Source organism: Cyprinodon tularosa, unplaced genomic scaffold, assembly GCF_016077235.1.
Source record: "Cyprinodon tularosa strain WSP-4 unplaced genomic scaffold, ASM1607723v1 ctg51, whole genome shotgun sequence".
Taxonomy (NCBI): Eukaryota; Metazoa; Chordata; class Actinopteri; order Cyprinodontiformes; family Cyprinodontidae; genus Cyprinodon; species Cyprinodon tularosa.
The window spans coordinates 1057148-1082773 of NW_024039241.1; the positions used below are offsets into that span (position 1 = coordinate 1057148).

The 25626-nt window shown below is 36.6% G+C and overlaps 1 protein-coding gene and 1 long non-coding RNA gene across 3 annotated transcripts in view; one reads left to right on the top strand and one right to left on the bottom strand.

The window, feature by feature from the left end:
* Positions 1–423: 423 nt before the first annotated feature.
* Positions 424–25626, bottom strand: part of cadm1b (cell adhesion molecule 1b) — a 280976-nt gene continuing 255773 nt past the window's right edge. For both annotated transcript variants that reach the window (XM_038303434.1, XM_038303433.1), the window contains 3 exons: positions 24249–24299; positions 1598–1726; positions 424–1448 (listed from right to left, as the gene is read on the bottom strand). In XM_038303434.1, the coding sequence (XP_038159362.1) occupies positions 1330–1448; positions 1598–1726; positions 24249–24299 (299 nt within the window). In that variant the 3' untranslated portion in view covers positions 424–1329. The remainder of the gene's footprint in view (positions 1449–1597; positions 1727–24248; positions 24300–25626) is intronic.
* On the top strand, positions 20220–23756 carry LOC119795418. The gene is made up of 5 exons (XR_005282324.1): positions 20220–20335; positions 20740–20831; positions 22589–22722; positions 22822–22965; positions 23562–23756. It is a non-coding gene; the product is annotated as an uncharacterized LOC119795418 (long non-coding RNA).

The window sequence follows — 25626 nt, forward strand, 5'->3', positions numbered from 1 at the left end:
TAGATAACTCTGCAGTATCTGGATGCGCTACGGTCAGATTTCTCACACCAGTACATGTGTTTGTGATGGAGCAGGGTGGCAATGCTGTTGTTCACCTATGCCAACTGTGATTAAGTCCATCTTCAGTCAGGAGGCTGACCTGCATCAGGTACTGTGTGGATTGTGGATTGTACATTACCAAGGTTTGCTCATTTGAATTGCTGGTCATTAGTATTAGGGATTTAGATGCTCTAGGGTCCTTTCAGTTTCCCCTTCCATCATACCACATTTCTGAGCTAATTTATGGTTGTAAGGTATAGTGGATATTTCCAATTTATTCAACCAGAAGGTACAGAGGAAACCAACCCATAATGTCACTGCATAGAGTATTGTATCATGATGGCACCTTTGCCAACAATTCAAAAATCAATGCTGCATTTTTTCTTTTAAGTAATATTTTTCACATTTGTAATATAATAGCTGATAATATTATATTACAATCTCGTAAATGAAGCCAGTTGGGTTAATTGTTTAATTTCCACTTTAAAGGGACAAGGAAGCAATATTGACAATGGGTTCAGAGTATGTTTCACATAATCTTTGAAGGAGTGGCTGCATCTTACAGCTTGATTTAAACCCCATACAGATACATATCACGTTACTGTTTCTCATCATTTGGACTTCTTTAGCAAATACATTCAAAGATATGCAAGATTATTCAAACTGCTAAAGTAAGTAATAAACAGTGGGCCTGAATTTGAAGCGGGCCTTGTATTATCTGACAGAATATATGACAACCAATTAGACCTGCATCTAAATATGATAAACTTGGAGGCACCACAGGATTTTGGCCCAACAGAAAGAAACACTGTGATATTGGGTTTCATTTACTAAACTCTGGAAATGACTTAAGAAAAAAGTGTGACTGATCTGGCCTTTCATATATCTGATTACACAAGCTAAAAGCTAGTTGCAGCACACACTGATAAACACCAGACCCTTTTCTATGTCTTCTGAATGCCAATTGCAACAAAGGATCAAGTAGAGTACATGGAGAAAGTATTCAATCCAACAAGCATGTGAATATAAACCAACAAAAGAAATAGAACAAGGCACAAAATTCTCTGTAAAATAATTAACCTGTACATAATAGGACCCAGCAGTCCAGAAAGGGTCGGATAGGAGACCAAGTAACGGCTCTTTTTCCCACACGTCTATGCCATTCTTGCTTTTCTCCGTGTTTTACCCTCCTTTCTTTTTTTTACCCTAACCCAAGCCATCTTGTTACCAATCAATGCTGGACACAGTGCTCCCACAGCATCCCAAACCACCACTCCAGGCCCGCCTAGTTTAGATGTAATACTCCTTCTTCTCATCTGTGTTGTTGTGCCCCCCCTCAGCGTTGATGATTGCTGTGTCTGCATCAGCCGCATCGTCTGCTCCTTTGGCTTCATGTGTGAAGTAAGTTCCTGCAAAAAAAGGTGCCAGACAAATTAGCAGGCAGACAACTCCACCTCCCTATACTCTTCAACTCTACGGCACGCTTTCTCCAAATAAAGCACTTAAACACTTAACAATGTGTTAGCAATCCAGAGTGGTTGCAGTGCTGGTGCTTTACCTTTGTGTCTGGCAAAGTACCGCCCGAGCACAATGAGTGCACAGAGGATTGCAAACATCACAACGGCAACGACTCCTCCAATGACTGCATGGTCGATTTTCTGTGGTGCTCCCTCACCAGCTCTGGAGTCTTAACAAAAAGGGAAAAAAATAAACAAAAAATAACAAAATTAACATTGTTATGAACCTCCCCAGCCAGTAAAAGCAGTAAAAATGCAGCATAATGCACATGCACATAAACCACAGCCATGAGTGTGCAAAATGAATGTTCGAGTGAGCCAATCAAAAGATCTTGAGAGAAAATAAATAAGAGGAATCTTTGTAAATACGTGTAGAAAAATGCATGCAGTGTAACCCTATAGTAAAAACTTTAACAATTTCTTTTTCAGTGCAAACTAAAATTTAGTTTTTTATTACAAATGCCACAGTAATAAACTGCACCCACAATAATAAACTTCAACCCAGGAAAGTCCTACAAAACTATGTTATATGAATCATTTCTATAGGTTCAACTTAAGTTAATTTAAGTTGAAAGGTGTGTCGGGAGCAGTTACTCTCTGATGAATTCTATATAAACTTGGATATAAATATAAAGTGGCACAAAGCCTTTCTCTTAGCCACTTTGTAAAGGTGCAAAAAGATTAGAGTGTCATTTAGATAAGGAAGATGGAGGGCGGTCGTATAACATCTGAATGGGGCTACTCAGCAATATAAGTCTATATTCACAATCAGAACCAAAACGATTGGAACTTTAAAAAAGTTAAGTGTGAAACCCATTTCATTATAAAACACAGTCATAAGGATGTTGAAGGACGTGAAAAATGTCAGAAATTACACTGTTGAAGAACTTAAGTAAGAATGCCATCCAATGGTCATCTATTCACCATAATCTGCCAGTTGTAAAAGGATGGTGACAGGTAGAAAGCTTTTCTGACCTACCATCACATGTGTAGACTTGCAATCTTAGCTAAATCCTACTAAAACTTTAAAGTGATATTCCGCAATTTGTTCAAATGAACAAAATTCAATGGAAAATTCCCTTATGACCACTGTTAACTCTGGTGACAGATATGCAATTCCGTGTGCCCAGGGGATGCTTTAACAAAGCGAAGCAAAGTGATTTTTGTAAACAATTAGAACAAAGTGATAACTGGCACCTGGAGATCCAAATCCAAAACATTTGACAAAATCAAAATACTTTTCCAGACATGAGACCAACCTTCCTCCATTGCCTTCTGTCTCAAAAGTTCAATACTATAGAAAAGCTTTGGCCTTTGCAGAACAGAAAACAGCATAGACCTTAGACTCTGGATAGTCTAACGTCCTAGACTCAAGTCCTTGAAGACCAGTGTCCCTACTTTTTTGTTCTCTGCACTTTTACACCTATGACATTATGCTGGATAAATTGTATTTGATATTTGTATAAACAACAAAATTTAACCCTTGATATTTTTCGTAGTCTCTTTTGTCAAAAACAAAAAAAGGATATATGTAAAAAAAAGCAAAACTTAAATGCACAAAAAATTGTATTCAAATATTTTATAATTTTAAACTCCAGTTTTTACTTCAATCTCAGCAATGCTTTAAGGTTATCCCAGCCTCCTTGAGTGAGTAACACTGAAAAAAATTAAGCCAGTTATTTTACCATGAAACACCGGACACTGTCTGCTATTTCAGCGAGAATTCACACACTGTAAGATACAATGTGATTTAGGAGGCAATTTCTGGAAGTTATAGACCTCAATAATGAGAAAGAGACAGACGTCTGAAGATAAATTGGTATTTGGCGTCCTCGCACGAAGAAATACACGACTGCCTCAGGTGTCAGTGAGTATCACTGTCCAGCACTTAGCCAGATTTATCCGTGCACCACTGACGTACAAGGCAAAATCAGAAGCCCTTTAAATTTCCAGTCTTAGAATAGTTCAGAGGCATTTATCAATAGTCTATATCTGTGCACATTTGGGCTGATTGAGGAGTGATGGGTGAGGGGAATGGCTGCACTGTTCTTTGCTGCATGAGAGAGCAGCTCAATTTTCCATCAATCTCTCCAGTCATGCTCTGAACTTGAACGATTTTGATAAAAGACGAGCTGAGAGTGCAGAATTTCTCTCAACACGGCAAAGGCGTAATAAGCTGACTTGAAGGGTCTGAGACGTGACAGTCACATCTCAACCTAAAAAAAATAAAAATCCACAACATCTCTTTCAGTCTGCTTACCATCAGCTAGTGTTGAAACGATTTCTTCAATAAAACTAATTAATAGGAACGTTTCGATTCAGTTGAGCGCCCTGCTAAAATTGATTCATTTTCAACAGGGGAGCACAGTTGTTGTGCGTTGAAGCCCGTACAAGGCGCAGTTTGTTTACTGTATCAAGGATGTCAGGATAGCACAACTCTTTCCCAGAAGAGATGAAACAGCCCATGCTCCATGCTAATGAACATGCTCTCGCTAAATGGCCTGTGCACCGTCCTGTCTCATCTTTCTTCCCTTTCCCCCCGCCTTCCTCCCATCCTCCTGCCCTCACCTTGCTCACCCCTGTCTTTCGTTTGACACATTCTGGAGGAAACAAGCGGAGGTCTTGACTGTTTCCGTGCACCAAGGGAGAGTTTGATTTAACAAGTAGGAAAAATTAATCCAGAGTCAGCAGCAAGACACTATCACAAAAATGTCAGAGAATAACTTAAAATCCCCTAACACCAGCAGTATCAGCTGCTATGGTTGGTTGCATTTCATGTTGCCTGCATTAGGCACACTGCTGAACACTGGTTTCCTGTTCATCAGTTCTGTATTTACTACAGAGGTGAGCTGTAAAAAAAACATGACCTAAAATCCAATGCAAGCACACACAGTAAATATCTAACTTTTGTTCATTTTGTGAAGTCTGACTTAATGTAAGATTTTTAAACATGCGGTGCAATGCCAAGCAGCTCAAGCTCATTGTAAGATGACCTTAAAGGTGTTTACTGACGAAGTACACCAACTCAGCCTAGGACACTCCTATACAAAAGTATTCAGTTACACATAGCTATAGTATGTGTGTAATCACATAATAAATATGTGATTTTCTTACCAAGTGAAGTTAAAAAAATAAAGTTCAGAACAAACTAGTATTGAAAAATGTGCTATAATAATAATAATCTTAAAATAGAAATGTATATATATATATTGAAGTTTTAAATGATAGATTACAATTCAAGTGCATTTATATAATCATATTTCATCAGAAAGTTACTTCCATCCATTGAGAATAATATTGCAATTGTCACAGCACCATCTTAAAACTCAAAATTATCCTGATGAAAAGAAAACATCTATAAATCAGAATATGTGAAATAGATGTGTGGCTGTAAACTGGTGACAGAAAACAAAACAGTGAGCACATTTACCAAAAAGTACATCTGCTGAGAGGAAAAAACCCCAAAACATTTTGACCTAATATTGTAGTAAGAACGGGTTAAGTGAAAAAAGTGATACCGTACTACCAGCACAGGACTGGTTGCAGTTCTTAAAATTGAGCATAACTCAGGGTACTTTTAGGTCTATTGATAGATACTGGTTTGTTAAACCTCCTACCTTGCCCTCCTCACTTGGTTTATCACTGTAGATGTCTTGACTTTATAAATTTGAACTTGAGCAATAGACTTCTCTTTCACTTCTTTATCGTAGGTGGACATTGCCTCATCGGTTATTCATATGTCATGATTACCAAAAACTTGAATAGAACTTGGAAGGGAAAGTAAAATTAATCATAAATGGACTTTGAGTGATGTTGGTAAATTTCACAGTAAAATGCAACTTTTAGTTTAATTAAATTTTGTTTACTTATATAGTGCAAATCTCAAGGGACTTTTCATGGTTATGTAATTAAATCATACAGGAAGATTGTTTTTTATTTAAAGATTTACTGTATTCACTCCTCCTGTAGAGGATGTGACTAAAGTAAACAGGCAATGTTGTTGTGTCAGTTACTTTGACAATGAAGAGAAAACTCCCATTTTATCATGAAAACCTCCAGAAGAACTAGGCTAAGTATTTTGCCACAACTTGTTATGGGTTTGAAAAGACAGATCACTCAAAACCTTAAATGGCTGGTTCTATCTTTTTAGAGGAATTCAGATACCTGTTAATCGGCAGTCAGTATCTTACCAGATGTACACACAGCTGAATTTAGATGGTACCTTGTTATGCAAATTGGGAAATGGAGAAACCTCTATTTCATCATTGCGGGGCACTAAACCAGACTGAAATTTGTGTCTGCTTCAGTTAGGGTTGCCAAAAGTGTTTACATTTTCTAAATGTCAGCATAATATGTGAGGAATTATTTAATTTTGAGGTTTACAGAATAAATAAGGTGATTTAAAAACCCCAGATGTTTAACTATCAAATACAGAATAAAAACCTAACATTAAACATCCTGATTGCAGCTGAAAAGAAAGCCCTAGACACAATGCAACAAATACTTCATCATAAAAGCAACATGAGTCATATTAGAGTTTATAAATTCATTCAGGCAAAAGAAATATAACCATTTTTTGAAAATATGTTTTCTGGTCAGGTGGACTTAAAATTTAAGTTTTAGACAATATAACAATTGTGCATATAAAATACACTTTTCAATACCGACCTTAGTAAGAGAAGTCTGATTTAAACTCTGAGACTATAAAACAGCCTTTTGTCTTTTTGTGCAATCTATATAAACACCTGGTTTCAATTAAAATCAAATAAAGCATGAAGAAAATCTAGAGTTTGGCTTACTTTAATAAGCAGTTACACTGACTATTTTGTAAAAAGTACTCCATATCCAAAATGAGGCTGTCGAGACATCTAGGTAGATACTAACTGCTGATAACTACTTAGCAGAATCCAGCTTTAGTCTTTGTGAAACCATCCATTTACATCAATGAATTTCAGATGGACGTGTTCCAACAAAATTGAAGCTTTTTTACTGATAACATGTAAATAAGGGATTTTTTTTTCCATTGGAGGATGTCTCATAAACAAAATAATCTTTTTAAGCCTCCATGGCTGAGCAATTCCAATTTACAACTGTGACATACCAGTGACAGCCTTAAAAGCATTTGTTTTTGCATGCACTGCAGCGCCTGGAAATTGCCAAACAAGGCGGAGTATGAACATCACCACAACTTTTCTGAAACATTTATTGGGAGCAAGTGTTGGTGCTGAAAAAAAATAGAAGGGTTTACCATTTCTTAACAGTGTAGCTGATGACTTCAGATATATTGATTTGAGCAGAAAAAATTATATGTGAGCTTTATCTGATTCCCTTTCCACTTGCATGTGGTAAACATACCCAGAGGTGACATTGCATCACTGAAGAAACTGATTAACACATGTGAAGAGAAACTACAAAGCAATCCAGAGCAGAGTCATAGACATCAGCATGTCAAAAAAGGCTATGTGTTACTACCTAAATCAAAAAGTTATTAGCCTTTTGGTGACAAGTATCATCTTTTCCTGGGTAAAAAAATTAAACGGGCATGTTGACTACATTATTTCAATAACAGATTAAATCATTAATTTGGACAATACTTTTTTTTTTAATGTTCTGTGTGGTTAATACCCAGACAACATATTTTACTTTATTTTTTTTTTTATTTGTGTCAAAATTTGAATTGATTATCTCAGCTGTCGAGCTCTATTGTTAATAGATTGTTTATTAATTAATACATGTGTCCCTGTATTGATTGTGCATTTACATACATGTATGTTTAATACATCTGGGAAGTACTTACATTGCAACTCTTTTTTATATTTATTCTTATGTAAAAACCTAATTCCAAGTGTTATTTGATTTTTTTTTTTTTTTTTTGAGATTGTTGAAAATTATAAAAAAATGGAAAATGTAGAAATCACAATGTATAGTCCTAATGGGGCATTTCTGGGCCAAAGGTATACATATTCTCTTGACTTAGATCTGGGTCCTCCATGGGGTCTCTTCCTAGTGGGAGGTGCCTGGAAAACATTGATAGAGGGGTGTAGAGAAGCTGATTATGATTATTTAAGTAACCAGTTAATCTAGCAATTATCTTTTAAAATTATTCTAAAATGAGTTAGCCACAGATAATCAAAATACCCAAATCAACAGATATAAGAACTAAAAAACACAAAAAGATATTTATTACAATTGACTAAAACATATAAAGCACCAAAGTGGACACAGCTTGGAATGGCTACTTTTTCCATTTTCTGAGGTTTTCAAAATGTATAGTTGAGAACTTGAGGTTATTTGAAAGTCCATCTCCCCAACCTCCCTGAATTTCTTTAATACAGAAGTGTTGCCTTCACAACCACAAATGTCCCTATGTCCATCTGCTTAAAGTACAGCCATATTCAGATCCAACCCAATGGGTACATGTGAGAAAATCTCCAGATGTGAACCAAAGGTCACTGAAATGAGTTCCTCCCCCAAGCATCCCTAGCACACCTTCACAACCTGAGTTTATTGGTTGTGATTGTGATCATCAGGTGATGATTAGCCGAGAGCTCTGCAACTGTCTTCACCCCTGTGGCCAAGACAACACCTCAGGTCTTATGAATCAGTTACAAAATCTATTACCAACTAAGTAAAGTTATGAACCACTTTTGTTCAGATCTGGGCTGCCTTTCTTCACAATAACACACCCTTAGGTAATGATGTTTTGTCCCACATTGGTATTGAGACCCACCAGAAGAACCACTCCAGAGAGGGCCCCTTTCAGGATACCATTAAGAACGTTGGTTAATCTGAGCTGCTGTTTGGTTCATAAACACAGGTTTTACCAACTGATCTCTATTATTTCGCTGGATTGCCCGATAGTAGTATGGGGTTGAAGTGAAGCCACCGGCCACCATATTGGTACTCCCTATTTAGACCGGTCGAAATGTACACAATAGGGGCGCTACAGCATCAAACAACGATGATATTCTCATTTTCAGGGGGACTTAGGACTTAAAAAAAAAAGATAAATTCATCAGTCTGACACACACTTGCTGTTTCATAGCATAAGTAGTTTACTTAACTTTGATTAAAAAAATAGGCACATCACATTGCATAGTCTTTATGAAGTCAATGAAGTCATGTAATATAACATTATGCCAAAAGTTCTAAATTGATGATGTACATGAAATATATTAGCATTAGCATAACATATTTTAGCACATGACTTTTTCGAATGAGAGTTATAAACAAACACTACAGTAATATTAGCATCAGCCACTTAATAAAGAGTTACTACATTGACAATTTACAGTGAATAACTTTCTATTTACTCTACTTTCTATTTTCTAATGTTAGACACAATGGCTAACTCAGTCAATATCTTCAAGTCAGTCTGAGATAGCCAGACTAATGTTACATACTATACTATGTAATACATTGGCGTATATATGGATTTTCTTGGTAAGCACATCCACTGACAGTAAAATTACCTGTGAAACGACTTCCCATTGCCGGCAACCTGCTTGTTTTTGCAGCCAAATGCTACACACATTGGTATTTTTACTGCGCGCCTCTGTGGGAGTGGGTAGTACCAGCATGGCAAACGGTGGGTTCACCTTTTTAAGGCAATCAGCAATCCAGTGAATAAATAGAAATCAGGGGTTTTGCCCCTTGCTCACTGGAGAAACCTCTGTTTGTAGCGCTGCTCTCTTACAGCAAAGGTTCTGAGTTCGACTCCCGGTCTAGGGTCTTTCTGCATGGAGTCTGCATGTTAGGTTAATTGTCGTAAGGTGTGTGTGCATGGTTGTATGTCACTGTGTTTCCCTGCGACTGACTGACGACCTGTCCAGGGTGTACCCTGCCTCTTGCCCATAGATTGCTAGAGATAGGCACCAGCCCCATTGCAACCCTGACAGAATAAGCGGCAGAAGATGGATGGATACACCTACATGATGCCTTATATTTACAGCCGATAGTCGGCAAAGGACCACCACTTCCATATACTGGATGACCATTCACATCCGTGAGGCACATTTAGACATCAACAGATGCCATTGTTTAGATGTCTCTTCTCCCACATTGTCATGTTGTTGCAATTGATAAATAACTCTTTCTTTAGGCTAGAGTTTAACAAAGCAAATTTAAGCTCAAAAGAGTCATTTGGCTCACAGCCAGCAGATATTATCATAGCCACAATCAAATCAAGCTTTTACCAAATTGGTATCTTTGCATAGTCCTTTATTATCATTACTGTCATTTATCCTTCTTCCAATGTGGATCAGCTTGTTATTAAGCGCTCTAACATGTCCAGGATTAAGTTCCCCTGCAGCTGCCTATGCTCAGTGAACTGTTTTTTGCATTGATATTAACAGAAGGTGCTTGGAGGAGGAAGAAAACCTCCAAATGAGAGACAGTATCATTATGACAGCCTTTGTGGTCTCGCACTTGAATCAAGTAGAATTTGATTATGTCTGTAATGTGGCTGGCTGCTGTCCATATCGCCAGCGCAGCTCTTCCTTTTTCTCTCTCTCTGCTAGTGGCTTGATCAGAGTGAGCTGACATGCCCACACCGGCGTCCTGACAGGATGCGTGCAGTCGTGGAGATTTATAGGAGAATAAAGAGGATTTGCAACTGATGCCCATGTCTGCATAGCTTGGAAATCTGCTCTGCTCAAGTCCTACTGTCACATGCTTTACAGCCGCACCTTTCCGTCTTCACACCAGAATGACTAATTGCTGCTCTGGTCAGTAACAGAGTTTGCTGTTAGATCCCTGTTGTCAGTGACAACATCAGAGTAGTGAGGCTTTTCACAGGTTTATTACATTGCTGTATTATTATTACAATTTTTCAATTTTTTTAATTTTGCTGTTAATTTTGCACACCTATAATATGCTTTTCACAGGAAGGAATATGGCTGTCGGACAGTGCTTTTCAAAAATGCAGCCTTCATATCTTTTGTTCATGCTACCAGCACCACCACAAACTTCCATGTACTTTATGCAGCAGACCAAGGCACCCAATTTTATAAATGTGAAGTGGGTGATATCATTGAATAGTTCCTGTCAGTCAATACTTTGGAGAATGGCTTGGAGTTGTGATTCCACAAAAAATCTTCTGGGGTGTCCCTTAATGGGTTCTGCAAACCTAGATCGGATAGCATGTGTCTATCACCATCCATTTTTTAGTTGTTTTTTTTTTATACACAGAGTTTGGGTCTGAACTAAGCAACTTTAATACATGTTTATGCTTCAGTCTATACAACCTCACTGGAGCTCAGTATGTGCATGAGTATGTTCTCTTGGACAGTACACCTCTTCTATTCTACCAAATCTTTTGCAGCCTGTAAGAGATTTTCTACATTTTTTATTCTTCTACATGTTTACTGTAATTGCTGTAGTCAATACCACACCAACCAAGACCAACGACTACAGAGACCAAGACAATATAGGGTCTTGGTCTCTAAATGTCTTCTTCTTGGCCTCTTGTTCTCAGTTGGTGTGATCTTGACTACAACACTATTTACTTTGTCTTATGTTTGCCTTTTGCAAATCTTTCATAGAGTCCAGAGGAGTCAACTGCTTCTGTTTGTGCTGTAAGAAAGTATTCAACCTTAACTAACAAGTTCTGCATCTCCAGCAGAGTCAACCATCTTGGCTGTTATTCTGATTCATGTTCCATAACACCAGCCTACAGTTTCCGTATTCATTTGACAGACTGGACAATGCTCAATAAGATGCTCAAAGCCTGTGGTCTTCATGATGCTCCTGGCACAATGACTTGTTGGATTTTGAAGCAGGTTGGCTGTACTGGATCTATTTAAGAATAAAGATGGACATGTAGCATTGTTCTGTATCACTTGCAAAGAGAATAACCTTATTGTTTAATAGCTAAAATACTGAACATTGAGATTTGTTTGTTCGGCAAGGTCATTTACTTATTGAAGCCTAAAAGCAGTCAATTTCTGTTGAAGTTTGCATAATAGAATAGAAATGTATGTGGTTTTAAATTGTACAATCCTATCATAGCTCTTCAAAGTGCTTCTTTTACAACATACTTCTACTTCATTCATTATCAACCTTGATACATGCACAAATTTTTCGATCACTCACACACTGTGAAGCTTATCAGTAGTAAAAGCATTGTAAAACGTCCTCTCCAGGGACACTTGAACACTTCCTTGGCTAAATTTCAGTGGCCTTGTCACTAATTAGATTTATAGAGACGATTGTCTAATGATGATTTGACAATATATAAATGTGAAAATGACCTTCCGTGGCTTATTATTCATTTCATTTGAAGGTTACTGAATAAAACTAAGTTAAACAGCTTGATGTGAACTTGAACAGCTCACCGCCCTGTCATTGTAGGAGTGTTACATGCTTTACACATCAAGTAGTGCTTATTTACTATTTATTCTTCTTTCTGTGTAAGATTATTAACCCAGTAGAGACCAAGGAGAAGTAATGGCTGAGCAGAAAAGAAAAAAAAACATATGAAGGTTCTATGCTTGTTAGACACAGGAAGGGTGAATTAAGTTTCCTTTATGAGGAGAAAGCTAAGTAAAAGACTAAGCTATTTGGTAATATCTCAGTATCTTTGAGATGCACACTGGTGAAGTAAAAAAAATTTTTTGAGGGAGATTTCACTTCTAACAAATTGTCCAGTAGCCATTTGGAATAGATCATTAAAATGTGTTATTCTGCTTTCAAATACCGAAAGGCTAAGAGTGTAAGCTTGACTGAAACACACAAAAAAATACCTGAAGTGTGAAAAGGGGGATATATTTGAAATCTATATAATATTTGAAAACATCCCAGTCTCGTGTGAACGAGTATTTATCAAAGGCGGACTCCAGACCAGATTTTTGTCACTTTTTTCTGATAATACATTTTTAAAAATTGATACAGCTACACTCAATGATTGCTTCCCAACCGGACAAACCTTTTAAAATTTTCTCCTGGAAACCAGTGGTAAAATATAGTATCTTACTACTGAATTCTAGAAAAAAAACTGCCAATGCATTCCCAAAATACCATCACAAGACAGTTTGGGTTTGAGCAGAAACATGTTTTGTAAAACAGAGACATGAGAACGACCCTGAGTTCCTTTGTGTTCCTTTGCAGCCCCTGTGAAGGTTATAAGTCTATCACAGCTTGGCCAAAATAGCAGCAAAATGTACATATATCAGCAAACAGTTTAGATTAGTGCCATACAAAGAACTGGCCAGGATAATGCTTATTTGATACAAAGCTCCAACAGTCAACAGCTCTGTGTAATCTCTAAATATAGATGTTCAAAACATAGAATCTGTTACTTAAATACTGTTGCAAATACTGTGCATTTTACATGTATTCTAAGAAAAACAAAAGTTGCATGGTTACCATATTTGAAAAAAGGGATAAAAAAGTGAAGCCAAAAATCTTTAAAACTGCTTGTTCTTAAATTGATGATTTTTTTTTTGTAATCCCTGAATCTTCATGCTTCCAAGAATTCATTTAAGCTCATTAAGTAAAACAAAAATCAAAAAGAATAGAAGCACACACATCGGTTGTTCATACAGTAGACATCTATTGGTTTAGAAAGGGTGACAAAAGTCAGTTTCAAGGCTTTAAGACAGATCAGAGAGTCATTATCCACAAATGGCAAAAACATTTTTTAGGTAATCCTCCGCAGGAGTGCCAATCCCACAAATATTACCCCAAAAGTACATTGAGGACTCATTTAAAAAGGCACAAAAGAGCGCAGAGTAACATCTAAAGCCCAGAGGGTTTGCTCGCCTTAGTTGAGGTCATTTAACAACAGAGAGACTGGACAAAAATTGCATGGGGACATTTTTAAATGAAAACTACTGCTAAGCAAAAGGAACACAAACCCAATCACACTAGTGAAAATCCTGGGCACTGACAAGAGTCATGGGGAACTGTTGGTAAGCTGTGTATGTCCTTCTATACCTTCTATATCATAATATAATCATATATTTATAATCATATGTTTTAATATAATCATAACATTAAAACACCTCATAAAAAGAAAAAACATACCCATAAATAGTGCTTAAGGACCTTAAATTCTTGCCATAATCAACAGAAATATGAAATATGTTCTTTATAAGAAGATCTGAAGCACAGCATGCAAATATGCGAATCAAATGGCTCCAACAAGTCCACTCCTGGCTCAAGAAATACAATAAACAGCCTTTTTTCTTAGAGGGTAAAGAGAGCAAAACTGTAACTTAATGCTATAGGGAAGTCATATTTAAATAGACAAGCCAAGGCAAATTTATTTGTATGGCACAATTCAGAACAAAGACAATGCAAAGTGCTTTACATGATTAAAATATAGGAAAATAAAACAGAATCAAAGTAAGTAGGAAAAATATTTAAACAAAATAAAATAAAAAATGCAGAAACAAAAAATAATATTAAAACAGTTGGACTAAAGAAAATAAAAAAGTTCAACTAATGATGTTTCAGTTGAACTGTTTAACTAGAACAGTCAAAGGCAATCCTAAACAAATGTGTTTTTAGTCTTATTTTAAAGGAACTCAGGCTTTCCACACTTTTACACGTTTCTGGAAGTTTGTTCCAGATTAGTGGAGCATAGGAACTAATTGCTGCTTCTCCATGTTTAGTTCTGGTTCTAGGTATGCAGAGCAGACTGGAGCCAGAAGACCTGAGTGGTCTGGAGGGTTGATACACTGATAGCAAGTATGTGATGTATTTAGGTGCTAAGCCATTCAGGGATTTATAGACTAACAGAAGTATGTTAAAGTCTATTCTCTGAGATACAGGGAGCCAGTGTAAGGACTTTAGAACTGGGGTGATGTGCTCTACTTTCTTAGTCTTAGTGAGGACACGGGCAGCAGTGTTCTGGATCAGCTGCAGCTGTCTGATCCATTTTTTAGGCAGACCTGTGAAAACGCCGTTGCAGTAATCAATTAGACTAAAAATAAACGCATGGATTAGTTTTTCCAGGTCATGCTGAGACATTAGTCATTTAATCCTAAATTTCAAATCTTTAAATGTCAAATCATTCTGGCTTAAACATGTATATAAATGTAGTCTTTATCAAACTATATTGTTCTCCGACCTCTGACATAAAACTCTCCTCCTCTTGCATGTTTCCGCTGTCCATAGTGTTACTTGACGGTTTCAAAGTCACCAATTTAGCGCAACTTGGTCCCCGATTTAATTTCCCATTGGGAAACTACTAGCACTAAGTTGCTAACTGGTTAGCGAGACGCTTCCGAGAAACCGGCAACAACCAAACGTGCTTACAAACCTTCTGCCAGAACATTCCCGACCCCTTGATAAACGACCATTCAAATTCACTTTATTCACTCGTGTAAAGTCGTGCACCACTCGGGAGAATTTAGAAATGCAACGGTTGGAACAGCCGTTTCCCTACGACTTTAATGACAAACATAGAGTCTTCCTCTGTGTTTTGGAATCTGATAGTAGACCACTCTGAACCAACAGATTGAGAAGTTATGGAGTTACTTATACAGACAAGGCCACATTCATCCCTTTAGATCAGGGGTGTCAAACTGATTCCAGAAAGGCCCGTGTGGCTGCAGGTTTTTCTTTACAGCCAAGCAATAGCACACCAGACTTCATTCATCTCATCAAGTCATCATGTCCAGATTGGAATCCCTGAATGAGACGACTAGAGTCTGGTGTGCAATTGCTTGGTTGGAAAGAAAACCTACAGCCACACCGCCCTTTCTGGAACCAGTTTGACACCCCTGCTTTAGATGAAACCCTGCATCAGAGAAGCAAAAAAAGTCTGTTCAGGTTAATGTCATATCCGTTTTGTTGCAACAATGTCTAGGTTAGTCAGCTCTTCTCGTGGCAAGGTGAGATCAGACTGCTATAAAGCAATGCTCTCAATCATTCAATGACTGACTTGGCCCTCTCAAGTTGTGTAGGGGAGTTTTTGAGAGGAGCAGACTGCATTGAGCACCAAAAAGCACCAAGTGAGCACCATTAGCTGAGATCTCGGAGGAGCATGATCAGCAGAAACAAATGTTCATAATCAGTCAAGAATATACATCTTTATTTCCTAACGTCTCTCTTTTATCTCTACCCTCTCTGGATCTCCTCCACATCTCTGGTTTCATGGAGGCTTACGTAGGATATGATGTCCCTGCTCTGGATTATCTGTGAGCATCTGAGAAGCTCCAGCATTATCACTGCAAAATTCCTGAATTCCTTTAGAGAGAGAGATTTTGGTTATCTCAACCCAGTAAATAATAAAACCACAGATAAGCAGGTCATTACCTAATAATATTTATTTCAGTGTTGTCAAATCTTATGTCTGGGCTACAGATATTAGCTTCCTCGTTTACATAAAAACAGTCACTTAAACAGTTCAGATCTGGTGTTTCACGTCAAAGACGCGTGAATCATCTTTGATTTGACGCAGTCAGAAAGAAGCTTTTTAACTTCTCTCTAAATATTCAGCAATAACACATGTAGAGAAACGATGCCTGTACAATTTCAAAGACATTAAAAAAAATTATTTTTAAAAGCAGTGACTTGTCTATCCCCAGTGGTCTACCCACCCACACACACACACACACAGTGCATCTAACAAGACACCAGGCTACCTGATAAATTTCTTACAAAACTTTCTAAACACGAAAGAAAAAACTCTGAAGACAAACAGCTGTGATTTTCTATGCTCTGTTATGACATTTGCTCTTTCATTGCACATGACAGTACAAGATTAGTCACTGATGTTTATGAAGTGACAACTAAAAAAGGAAATTGCATGCAAGATGCAAAAATACTGACTTGATATATAATTTTAAAGAGATCACAGATTCCTATAGAAATCTGTGATCTCTATATAGATCTGTGATTGTAGTTTTTTAATATTATATTTATTAATAATATGTCATTACTCCTATAGATAACAAAAATGTAGAAAGCCAATTTAGTGATTTTTCAAAACAAACCTTAGAAAAGGTAAAAAAAAAAACAAACAAAAAAAACATTCAGATAAAAAAAACAATACAAGAAAATTATTTTGACTACACGTGGAAAAATACACATCTACTCAAATCCATGGAAAAAAAGAAAATTTTTTCCTAAAAAACATCTGAAATAATGGCCATTAGCCTCCCATTACTAACTTATTAAATGTTTAAATTCGTGTTCTCAGTTTCTTTTTTTAAACTAAATTTCAAGCGCCATCCATCCATCCATCCATCCATCCATCCATCCATCCATCCATCCATCCATCCATCCATCCATCCATCCATCCATCCAGCCAGCCAGCCAGCCAGCCAGCCAGCCAGCCAGCCAGCCAGCCAGCCAGCCAGCCAGCCAGCCAGCCAGCCAGGCATTTAACCATCGTAACTGTACTTTCTACTTAAAAAAAATGTTATAGTAAGATTTGTAAGTGGTTAAAACCATGATGGATTCAAATCATATTGTTATTATAATATATATATATATATATATATATATATATATATATATATATATATATATATATATATATATATATATATATATATATATATATATATATATATATATATATATATATATATATTTTTTTTTTTTTTATCATATTTTATTTTTCCAAATGGGCACAGACTATTGAACCTATTGAACAGTCTAGTTTTTAATATCAATAAATTACTGCACTAATTGCAGATGCACTTTTATAAGAAGGTGGGGTGGCATTAAAGGCTTTGGGTAGTTACTCTAACCTTTTTATGTTGCCTTTCATGTCAGCGAAGCAAATCTTAAAGCATACGTATCTACTTCAAGATATTAATTATATTAAAGGCAAACTGAAGGTGTTATTTGCTTCTGATTCTTTCTTTTTGCTGTACATCCATGAATAATTTTTACTCAATCCAGTAGGTCTCTAGTTGATTTGAAATAAACTTTCACAGCCTAATATAGAAGCTATGATTTCCACCATGTAGCCGAATAAATATTAGCTGAATTAACAAGCAGGTCTGAATTTGTCATTGGAAGCAGTAACAACCATTAGGCACCCTTAGGTGAGTAAATCTTCATCAATGCATCATCTGCTAAGTTTTTTATTATTATGATTCAACTATACAGCGCTTAGTGCCTACTGTATGTGTTACAACACACCACACATTTTTTAATGAGTAAAAAAATCTATGATTGAATCTTAAAAAAAAAAAAAAAATCTGACAAAAATCGGACATCTGAGGTAAAAAAAAAGAGAAAGCTTTTCTTTGTATAAAAATCTATTTTAGATTCTGCTGACTCCCTAAACATGTTATATGGAAACAATAATTTTGCACAGAAGAATGTACAGATGGTAGCTTTAAAGAAGTTCAGTTGCATCGCACTCCAGGGGAAACAATTCCTCAGGGTGGCATGTTTATTCCAAAAAAGCTTCATTTATTCATTGGCAGGAAAGTGTGGGGTTATGCTAATTAAGGTACTGGAAAGCAATCTACCACAAGCTAGCTTAGAACTGCCCTGTGACAGAGAGTATTTAGGAGAGCAGTGAACTGCAAGAAAGCTCAATTACATCCTTCCAGCGTGTTTCACATAAATCACACTAAATCCTCTTTGGGGCCTGTCTTCTTGGAATGTTTCAGCACAAAACAGAGACAGCAGCATCACGGTGACTTAAAGGAGAGGAGCTTATGGAAAACTGCAGACTAATGTAACAGATGTGCAAAGCAGTATCCTGTTTGACTCTACCACTCCCGGAAAGAGTCAGTAAGCTGACTGAGATTTTAACCGTAGAGGACGGTCACTGATCTGCACTGCTTTGGATTTGTTGTTTGAGGCAGAAGAGAGCAAGTTTGAAGGAGAAACTAGAGAAAAATGAGTTTTTATACAAAAGCTGTTTCATAACGAAGACAGATTTACAGCACCAACCTGCAAATAGGACCCTATTTTTATCCAGCACACAAAAATAGAGCTAAAATGTCAGTTATTTGATCAAATGAATGTGTAAATGAATGCTATCGGAGAGCTGCCTCATTAGAATATGGTGGCTTTTGATGTAGTCTCACTCGAGAGTTTTAAACTTATTATTGGTTGCGCTGGATTTTTTTTTTTAAATGTATAAGAATTGCAGAGGGCCCATGACAAAAGAGCAAAATTGCCATATCTTTAAAGCAGCTATTGATAAACCGATCTATTCTTTAAAGATATTTTTTTTGTATTAAAATGTCACATTCTGGCATATCCAAATGTCAACTCCCAAGGTTGCCTCACCATCTGTCTAGCCTTAACACCGCTTTTGAAATAATAGCCTTTCAAAAAAAAAAAGAAAAAAAAACAAAAAAAAAAAAAAGAAAATGATGGTTTATATTAAAATACTCTTTTTTTTTTGCAACAGGCAAATCAAATCATAAAACCATGCTAAAGGTTGCTACACCCCAAGCACAGCAAATGAGCCACCTTTCACTCACTTCATCTGTACGAGACAAACTAGCTATTGATGTTTTGCAGCCTTGCAAAGACAAAATGTGACTGGCATTTGTAGAGGGGATGTAAAGGGCATTATAATGTGATGGATGGGCCCGGATGAGATATAGCTGCAGATGCTGATAAGATAACACAGCAGTAAAGCAGTGTTGCAAATTTTCTTCTGATCAAACCAACGAATGGAAAAAGGCTGTGACAGGTGCCTCTGACAGTCCCGCGTTGCCCGTCCTCACTGTCACCTATCAACAGTGCTATCTAATTTAAACTGGCTAGCCACAGTCTCTTTTCACTGTAGGTACAAGCTCTTGTTTTATTTCTTCCCATCCCACATGCATGCAAGCTCACACCCCCCCCCACACACACACACATTTGTTTGCTGAGAGGGAAAGTACACTGTAAATAATATCCGTAGAATTAACAGTGAATTCCTGTAAAATCATGACATAAAAAAACTGTAGATGCAAAAACAATGAAGCATTGTGTAATTTACAATGAAAAACTGTAAAACTCCTAACCAAATAAAACTGTTCATTTTACAGTAAGAATATGTTGAATCTATCAGAATTTTTTTTGTATAATTAGCAAATTAATGTAATTTAAACACAAATTAACTGTAATGCAAAAAAAAAAGTCATACAGTTAAAATTACATCATTGCCCTGTTAAAAAAAAAGTCAGTAGCCTAGGCTCTTTGGCACATTTCATAAAACGAGTTTTTGCCTCGGCAACCGCCCGAGCCGCTTGTCGCTTGGACTGCCGATACCCATCAGCTGCCTCTGGAATCCCACAGGCAGGGAGCACTGAGTCCATTAATGGTACTCATCATAAGGGGTCTTTGGGCTGCGCTTCGACTGATCCCTAACCTAATTTTGTTTACCATTTCGTAAAACTCTAAACCAAATAAAACTGTTAATGTGTTTAAAAGACAATACTTTTTTTTTTTTTTTTTTGAATAAATTAGGAATGGGAAGCTTTATGTAGGTCTAGTTAACACGGGATGCCTATCCATGATGATATTTGAATGGAAAACACAGCTGAATCAAACCATGGCCATCTGGAAGAGGACTTATTGAATCGATTCTCTGCTCTACATATATTGGAATTTTTCATGAAACCAATCATTGGTAAGTAAACAATTCTATTATCTGTTTATTTCTGCTATATAGGATAGTTTATTTTACAAATACTTTGTTCTTTGCAGGAGAATATCAAATTATTTTGGTTCAAATGTTAGCTCCGCCCATTCACAGGCTGTATTTGCTTATCAGCGTCAACGTCCCACAGAGTGGCTACTAGCTAGGTTGGTACACGTGCGTGTTCGGCTCTCTGGCAGTGGCACTTAACAGACACCAAGTTTGAGTAAGTAATGTCTCTGGTTCTAGCATCAGGTTAAGTCAAAAGACAATTTCGTGAAACAAAATGGCGCGTTTTTATAGATTTCAATGGCTGATAGGCAAACTTCACATTGCTACTGGCTGCTAGCAGCTAATAGCTATTTTGCCTGTTTCAAGCTCCCCACGCCATGATTCAGTAAGTAATGTCTCTGGTTCTAGCATCAGGTTAAGTCAAAAGACAATTTTGTGAAACAAAAAGGCGCGTTTTTTTTTTTTTTATTTCACTGGCTGATAGGCGAACTTCACATTGCTACTGGCTGCTAGCAGCTAATAGCTATTTTGCCTGTTTCAAGCTCCCCACGCCATGATTCATTGTCATTTTTGCAGGAGAACATTGCACACATTAAAGGGTTATGTGTTGCATTGTAGGGTTGTGATGTTCCATTATGTGGAGGACACTTGCCTGGCTGGGGAAGTGGACATGAACAGAGTTCCCTTGACTCCCACGATTGTTTTATGTGGTAAGTTAACCTCACTCACAAATATATCCCAAATTTCTTAATTTCTAATTTAAATTATGTTCATGCAGCATCTGTAATTGTTTTTGTCTCAGCTGTTAATTTCAAATACCCCTACTCATTCTCTCACACACTCACTCACACGTTCACATGAACACTATCTCTTACACACACACCTGCCTTCCTAAGACTGAACACATGCTCTCTCATTCACACACTGACCTCTATCTCTTAATTGTTTCAGTTTTTTTCAGATGAGTTTTTTTTTCATTCGCATACATATAGTATACACACTTATTTTTACACTTGAGCTACGAGTTACTGACATGTTGAAATGTTACCTAAATTGCTGCTGTTGTTTTTTTTTAAAAAATAGGGCAGTCCTGCTATTCCTCCGGACGGATGATGCTGAGTATGGATCAAGTCATCGTGAACAAGAACATCTCTTCTTTCATCTCGGCCTTGTGCATGATGTTTGGCAGCTATTACTGCTTTAACATTCATTACCCATCCACGCTTGCATCGACCCTGGAATTTCTACAGAGGTATGTTATTTTATTTTGTACAATTGTTTTGTTCTATTTATTTCTGTTGTTCTATTTAGCAACATGGGGTTAAGTGCCTTGCTAGGGGCTAGCTTCAACCCCTGACTTCTGTGGCTACTGGCATGATAACCAAGTTTCTTTACCCCATCGCCACCACCATCTTAGTCAAGATAACTGCTCTGTAGCATTGCTAACTGAAATACGATGTATCAAATAACATGTATCAAATAATGTTGACACCTTGTTAAACTAATTGCCTGAGTATTTTTTAGCAAAAACGATTTCATTTCATGGGCAAAATGACATGTTCTGCTCAAAGGACAACTTCGGTCCATTTCAACAAGAGCTCTATTGCTCAAGCTACTCGAGACTTGCCAGTACTGGTAAGTGGTGGTGTTGCATAGCTTTGGCGTTGACATTTGGAGCGTTAAATTCACAATTTAAAGTTATGTCCCCATGGGTTAGCTGTCAGTGCTAATTCTCTGTTCAAGGAAACCTATAGGATTTAGACCAAAATTTCTCACGTCTTCAGCCCTGGCAAGTCTCAAGTAGCTTGAGCAATAGAGCTCTTGTTGAAATTGACCGAAGTTGTCCTTTAACTTAGGAATCTATACATTATACCAAAGGTGTCTGGCATCAAGAGGAGAAAAAAAGACATCGATATGTCAATAGGCAGAGTGTAGTGTCTAATGTCTATAGGCCTTAAGGTGCACCCTCCCATAATTCAAAGGAACCAACTTTCTTTTAAAAGTCTGACCATACTGAGCATGAATCAGAATGTTAACACGGAACATTTTGGGTTGCACTACATGTTTCAAGTAGTCAATGTATGTCCATACATTGAAAATGCAATGGAAATGCATTACAGGAACATGACTCTCCATGAGCTAGGGGAAGGTGCAATGCAATTTGCAATGTTTGGAAAATACACTGACTACCTGAAACATGTAGTGCAAAATGTTCAATGTAAACATTCTGATTCATGTTAAGCATGATGAGACCTTTAAAAAAAATAAAAAAATAAAAAAAGTTGGATTATGTAGGGGGTTCACGGTTGGCCGCTTAGCTCCCCGCCCACCAGTTAAACTTTAAGTAATGGAAAACTGTAACCTGTATTCTCACCTTTTTTGTCTTTTCCTTTGTACTGATTTGACTGGTTGAGATGGTTGTATCATTTATAGTGGTATGTGTTTCTTCTCTCTTCTGTTAACCTAGATGTTTCTTCTCTATTAATCCGGAGAAGGGGACGAAAGTGGAACAAACAAAAACAAAACGGCTCCATGTGAATCCAAGAGTCCTTACTTTGATTCAGGACCTCTCAGACCATGAATGGCGAGCTATTTAAAAAGGTATGTGTGCTAATGCTACTGCTGTCCTTGATTATTGACTGACTTTACTAATGAAACTAATAGAGATTATGTATTTCTTTCTCTTCTCTATTCCATTAGATGTTCCTTCAAGTGACTGCAACAGTGAACACCCATATGTTTCTCTAGATGTTCTTCTAGAAGCAATGCAGTTGCATGTTAATCTAAGCTTCTGTAACTTGGTTCATGACCTTTTCAACCATGAATGGCGAGCTGTTTGAAAAGGTACAGTACAGGCCCAAAGTTTGGACACACCTTCTCAATCAATGTTTCCTTTATTACCATGTCTATTTCCTTTGTAGATTCTCGTTGAAGGCATCAAAACTATGAATGAACACGTGGGAATTATGTTCAATGCATCTAGAGAGTATTCACACCCCTCTCAATGTTTCAGCATTTGTTGCATTGCAGTCATGTCCTTCAGTCAAATAAGTTCATTTTTTTCTCCCTGATCTAGGATCCGTGCCCCATAATGACAGCAAAATACAGAATTGTTGAAGTTTTGGCAAATCGTTAAAAAACTGAAACATCCACATGGGCATGAGTATTCACATCCTATGTTATAACACTCTTGCTGTCATTATGGATCACTGAGTCTAGATCAAGGAGAAAAAAATTAACTTATTTGACTGAAGGAGATGACTGCAATACAACAAATTGTGAAACATTGAGAGGAGTGTGAATACTTTCAGGATGTACTGTACATAATTCCCATGTGTTCAGTGTACGTGTGCTAATGCTACTGTTATCTTTGATTATTGTTGACTTTGCTAATGAAACTAATGGAGATTATTGTTTGTTTCTCTTCTCTATTCCCCTAGGTGTTCCTTCAAAGTGATGGAGCCGATGAACACCTATATCACCTTTTTTCGTGGCTCTATATTAACAAGGTTCACATTTATTCACTCACAATTCCTCTCTCTCACAAACACAAGTGCAACCACACACACACACACACACTTTAATGATCTCTTTCTCATTATTTTTTCAACAATAAATTTGCATTATTGTGAATTTTATATTGTCTGACGAGTGGTTTGTTACAGCTTGACTTTTCATTTAGAAGTAATTTGAAGCAATGTAGATAGTAAGACTGTAAAATATATATAATATATATACTGTTGTTTTTCCAGAATGATTTTGTTAAAAATACAGTACAAATGTAAACATCTTTAAAAAGAAATGTTGTTTTTACGGAAAAAAACTGGCAGCTGTGGTTGCCAGAATAACCCCGTTAAAAATACAGTACAAATGTAAACGACATTACAAAACAACTTGTAAATTTCACGTCCTAAAACTGCTTATTGTACACTGAATAACTGCAAAATGTACATTTAGTCATCATTTATTGTACATTAAATCCCAGTAAAATGTACAAGTTGTTCCGTAATGTTGTTAACAGTTTTGTTGTATTTTCTACGGGATTATTCTGGCAACCACAGCTGCCAGTTTTTTTCCGTAAAAACAACGGATTTTTTTTTTTACAGTGTAGTGGGGAAATACAGTACCTTGCGTGTTGACTGGGTTGGTGGTGGGTGTGGGGAGAGTAGTGGGAGCATCTAGATGGAAAGAGTGGAAAAATACAGAACATGTATAAGAAAAATATAGACAAGAGCAAAGAAAGAGACAAAGTCACTAAAGATGAAAGGCTGTACTATAAAACATCATACAGTAACATGCACATATTTAAGCTTTGGCGAGAGTTAGAGTACATGTTAGTAGCTGTGAAGCTGCTTGAAGATGGCAAGATTTGTTTTTGCTCTTTTTCCCCATTTAATCTATATGTGCTATCAGTTACTAAATGTTGTCTCCCCATCAGTATTTTTCCCATATTCATTTTGGGGAGTTGGAAATAGCAGTATCACTCTAATGCTTTCAGCACAGCCTGAATAAATGAATACACAGAGATAAAAAAACAAAATCCTGAGGATATGAAACTTCTCTTCTCTATATATATATATATAGATATAGATATAGATATAGATATTATTTTATTTTACATAATATTTCAAGTTATTAAACTAATTTGTATTTGCTTTCATTATTTTCCTTATGAATATTATAAGTGATTAGATACAAAGCATGATGGGGAAAAAAAGCTTGTTTTTTCGTTACTGTTTTTTTTTTTATATATATATCTATCTGACCCAACAACTATGAAAAATAACAATTGACTACTTTCCCTTTTAGGAAGGATCCTTCAAGTTATGAAAACTACTTCAGCATAATATAAGGGTAACTGTTTGGCTTTATTTAGAAGCACTTCCAAGAGTCCCCACAAGTCTGTGTTGCCACTGTATTGATATACCATTCAGCTGCTTAGATTAACTAACTGTTAATAAAATAACTGTTTTGTTAGCAGTTTCCTGCCTGAATGATTTAATAATTTCTACATGATTTGTTAACTTAAACAATACATTTCAAATTCCTTTTTAAAACTTTTAGGTTTTATGCTCACCTGTGCATCTAACATGTATTTTCAAAAAGGACTTAAGGCTTAAAAAAACATCCAAACCTTTTTTTCCCCCAAAAGCAATGACCGTGTTTGTGCCAAAAGCAAAAATGAGCATACTTACAAACAGCCTTAATGTGTAAAAATATAAACATTGTTATCTGTTGGGTTTCCTATTCAAGGAATTTGAAAATGAATGAACTAAGCAAAGACAATTTTTTTAAGGTTGGGTTAAAGAACAGTTTTGATGCATTTTGGAATTTCTTTCAAATGGAGTTTCTGAGATACTGAAATGTTTTGGGGGGAGATGATATGCTACTCTGCAACAGTTTTGAGAATCTAGCGTAAATCCTGTGGAGTCCATGTATCAATGCTTGAAATTAAAGAAAAATGTTGTGATGTCTAAAGCAAAAACAATGTACATGTTTGCTTGT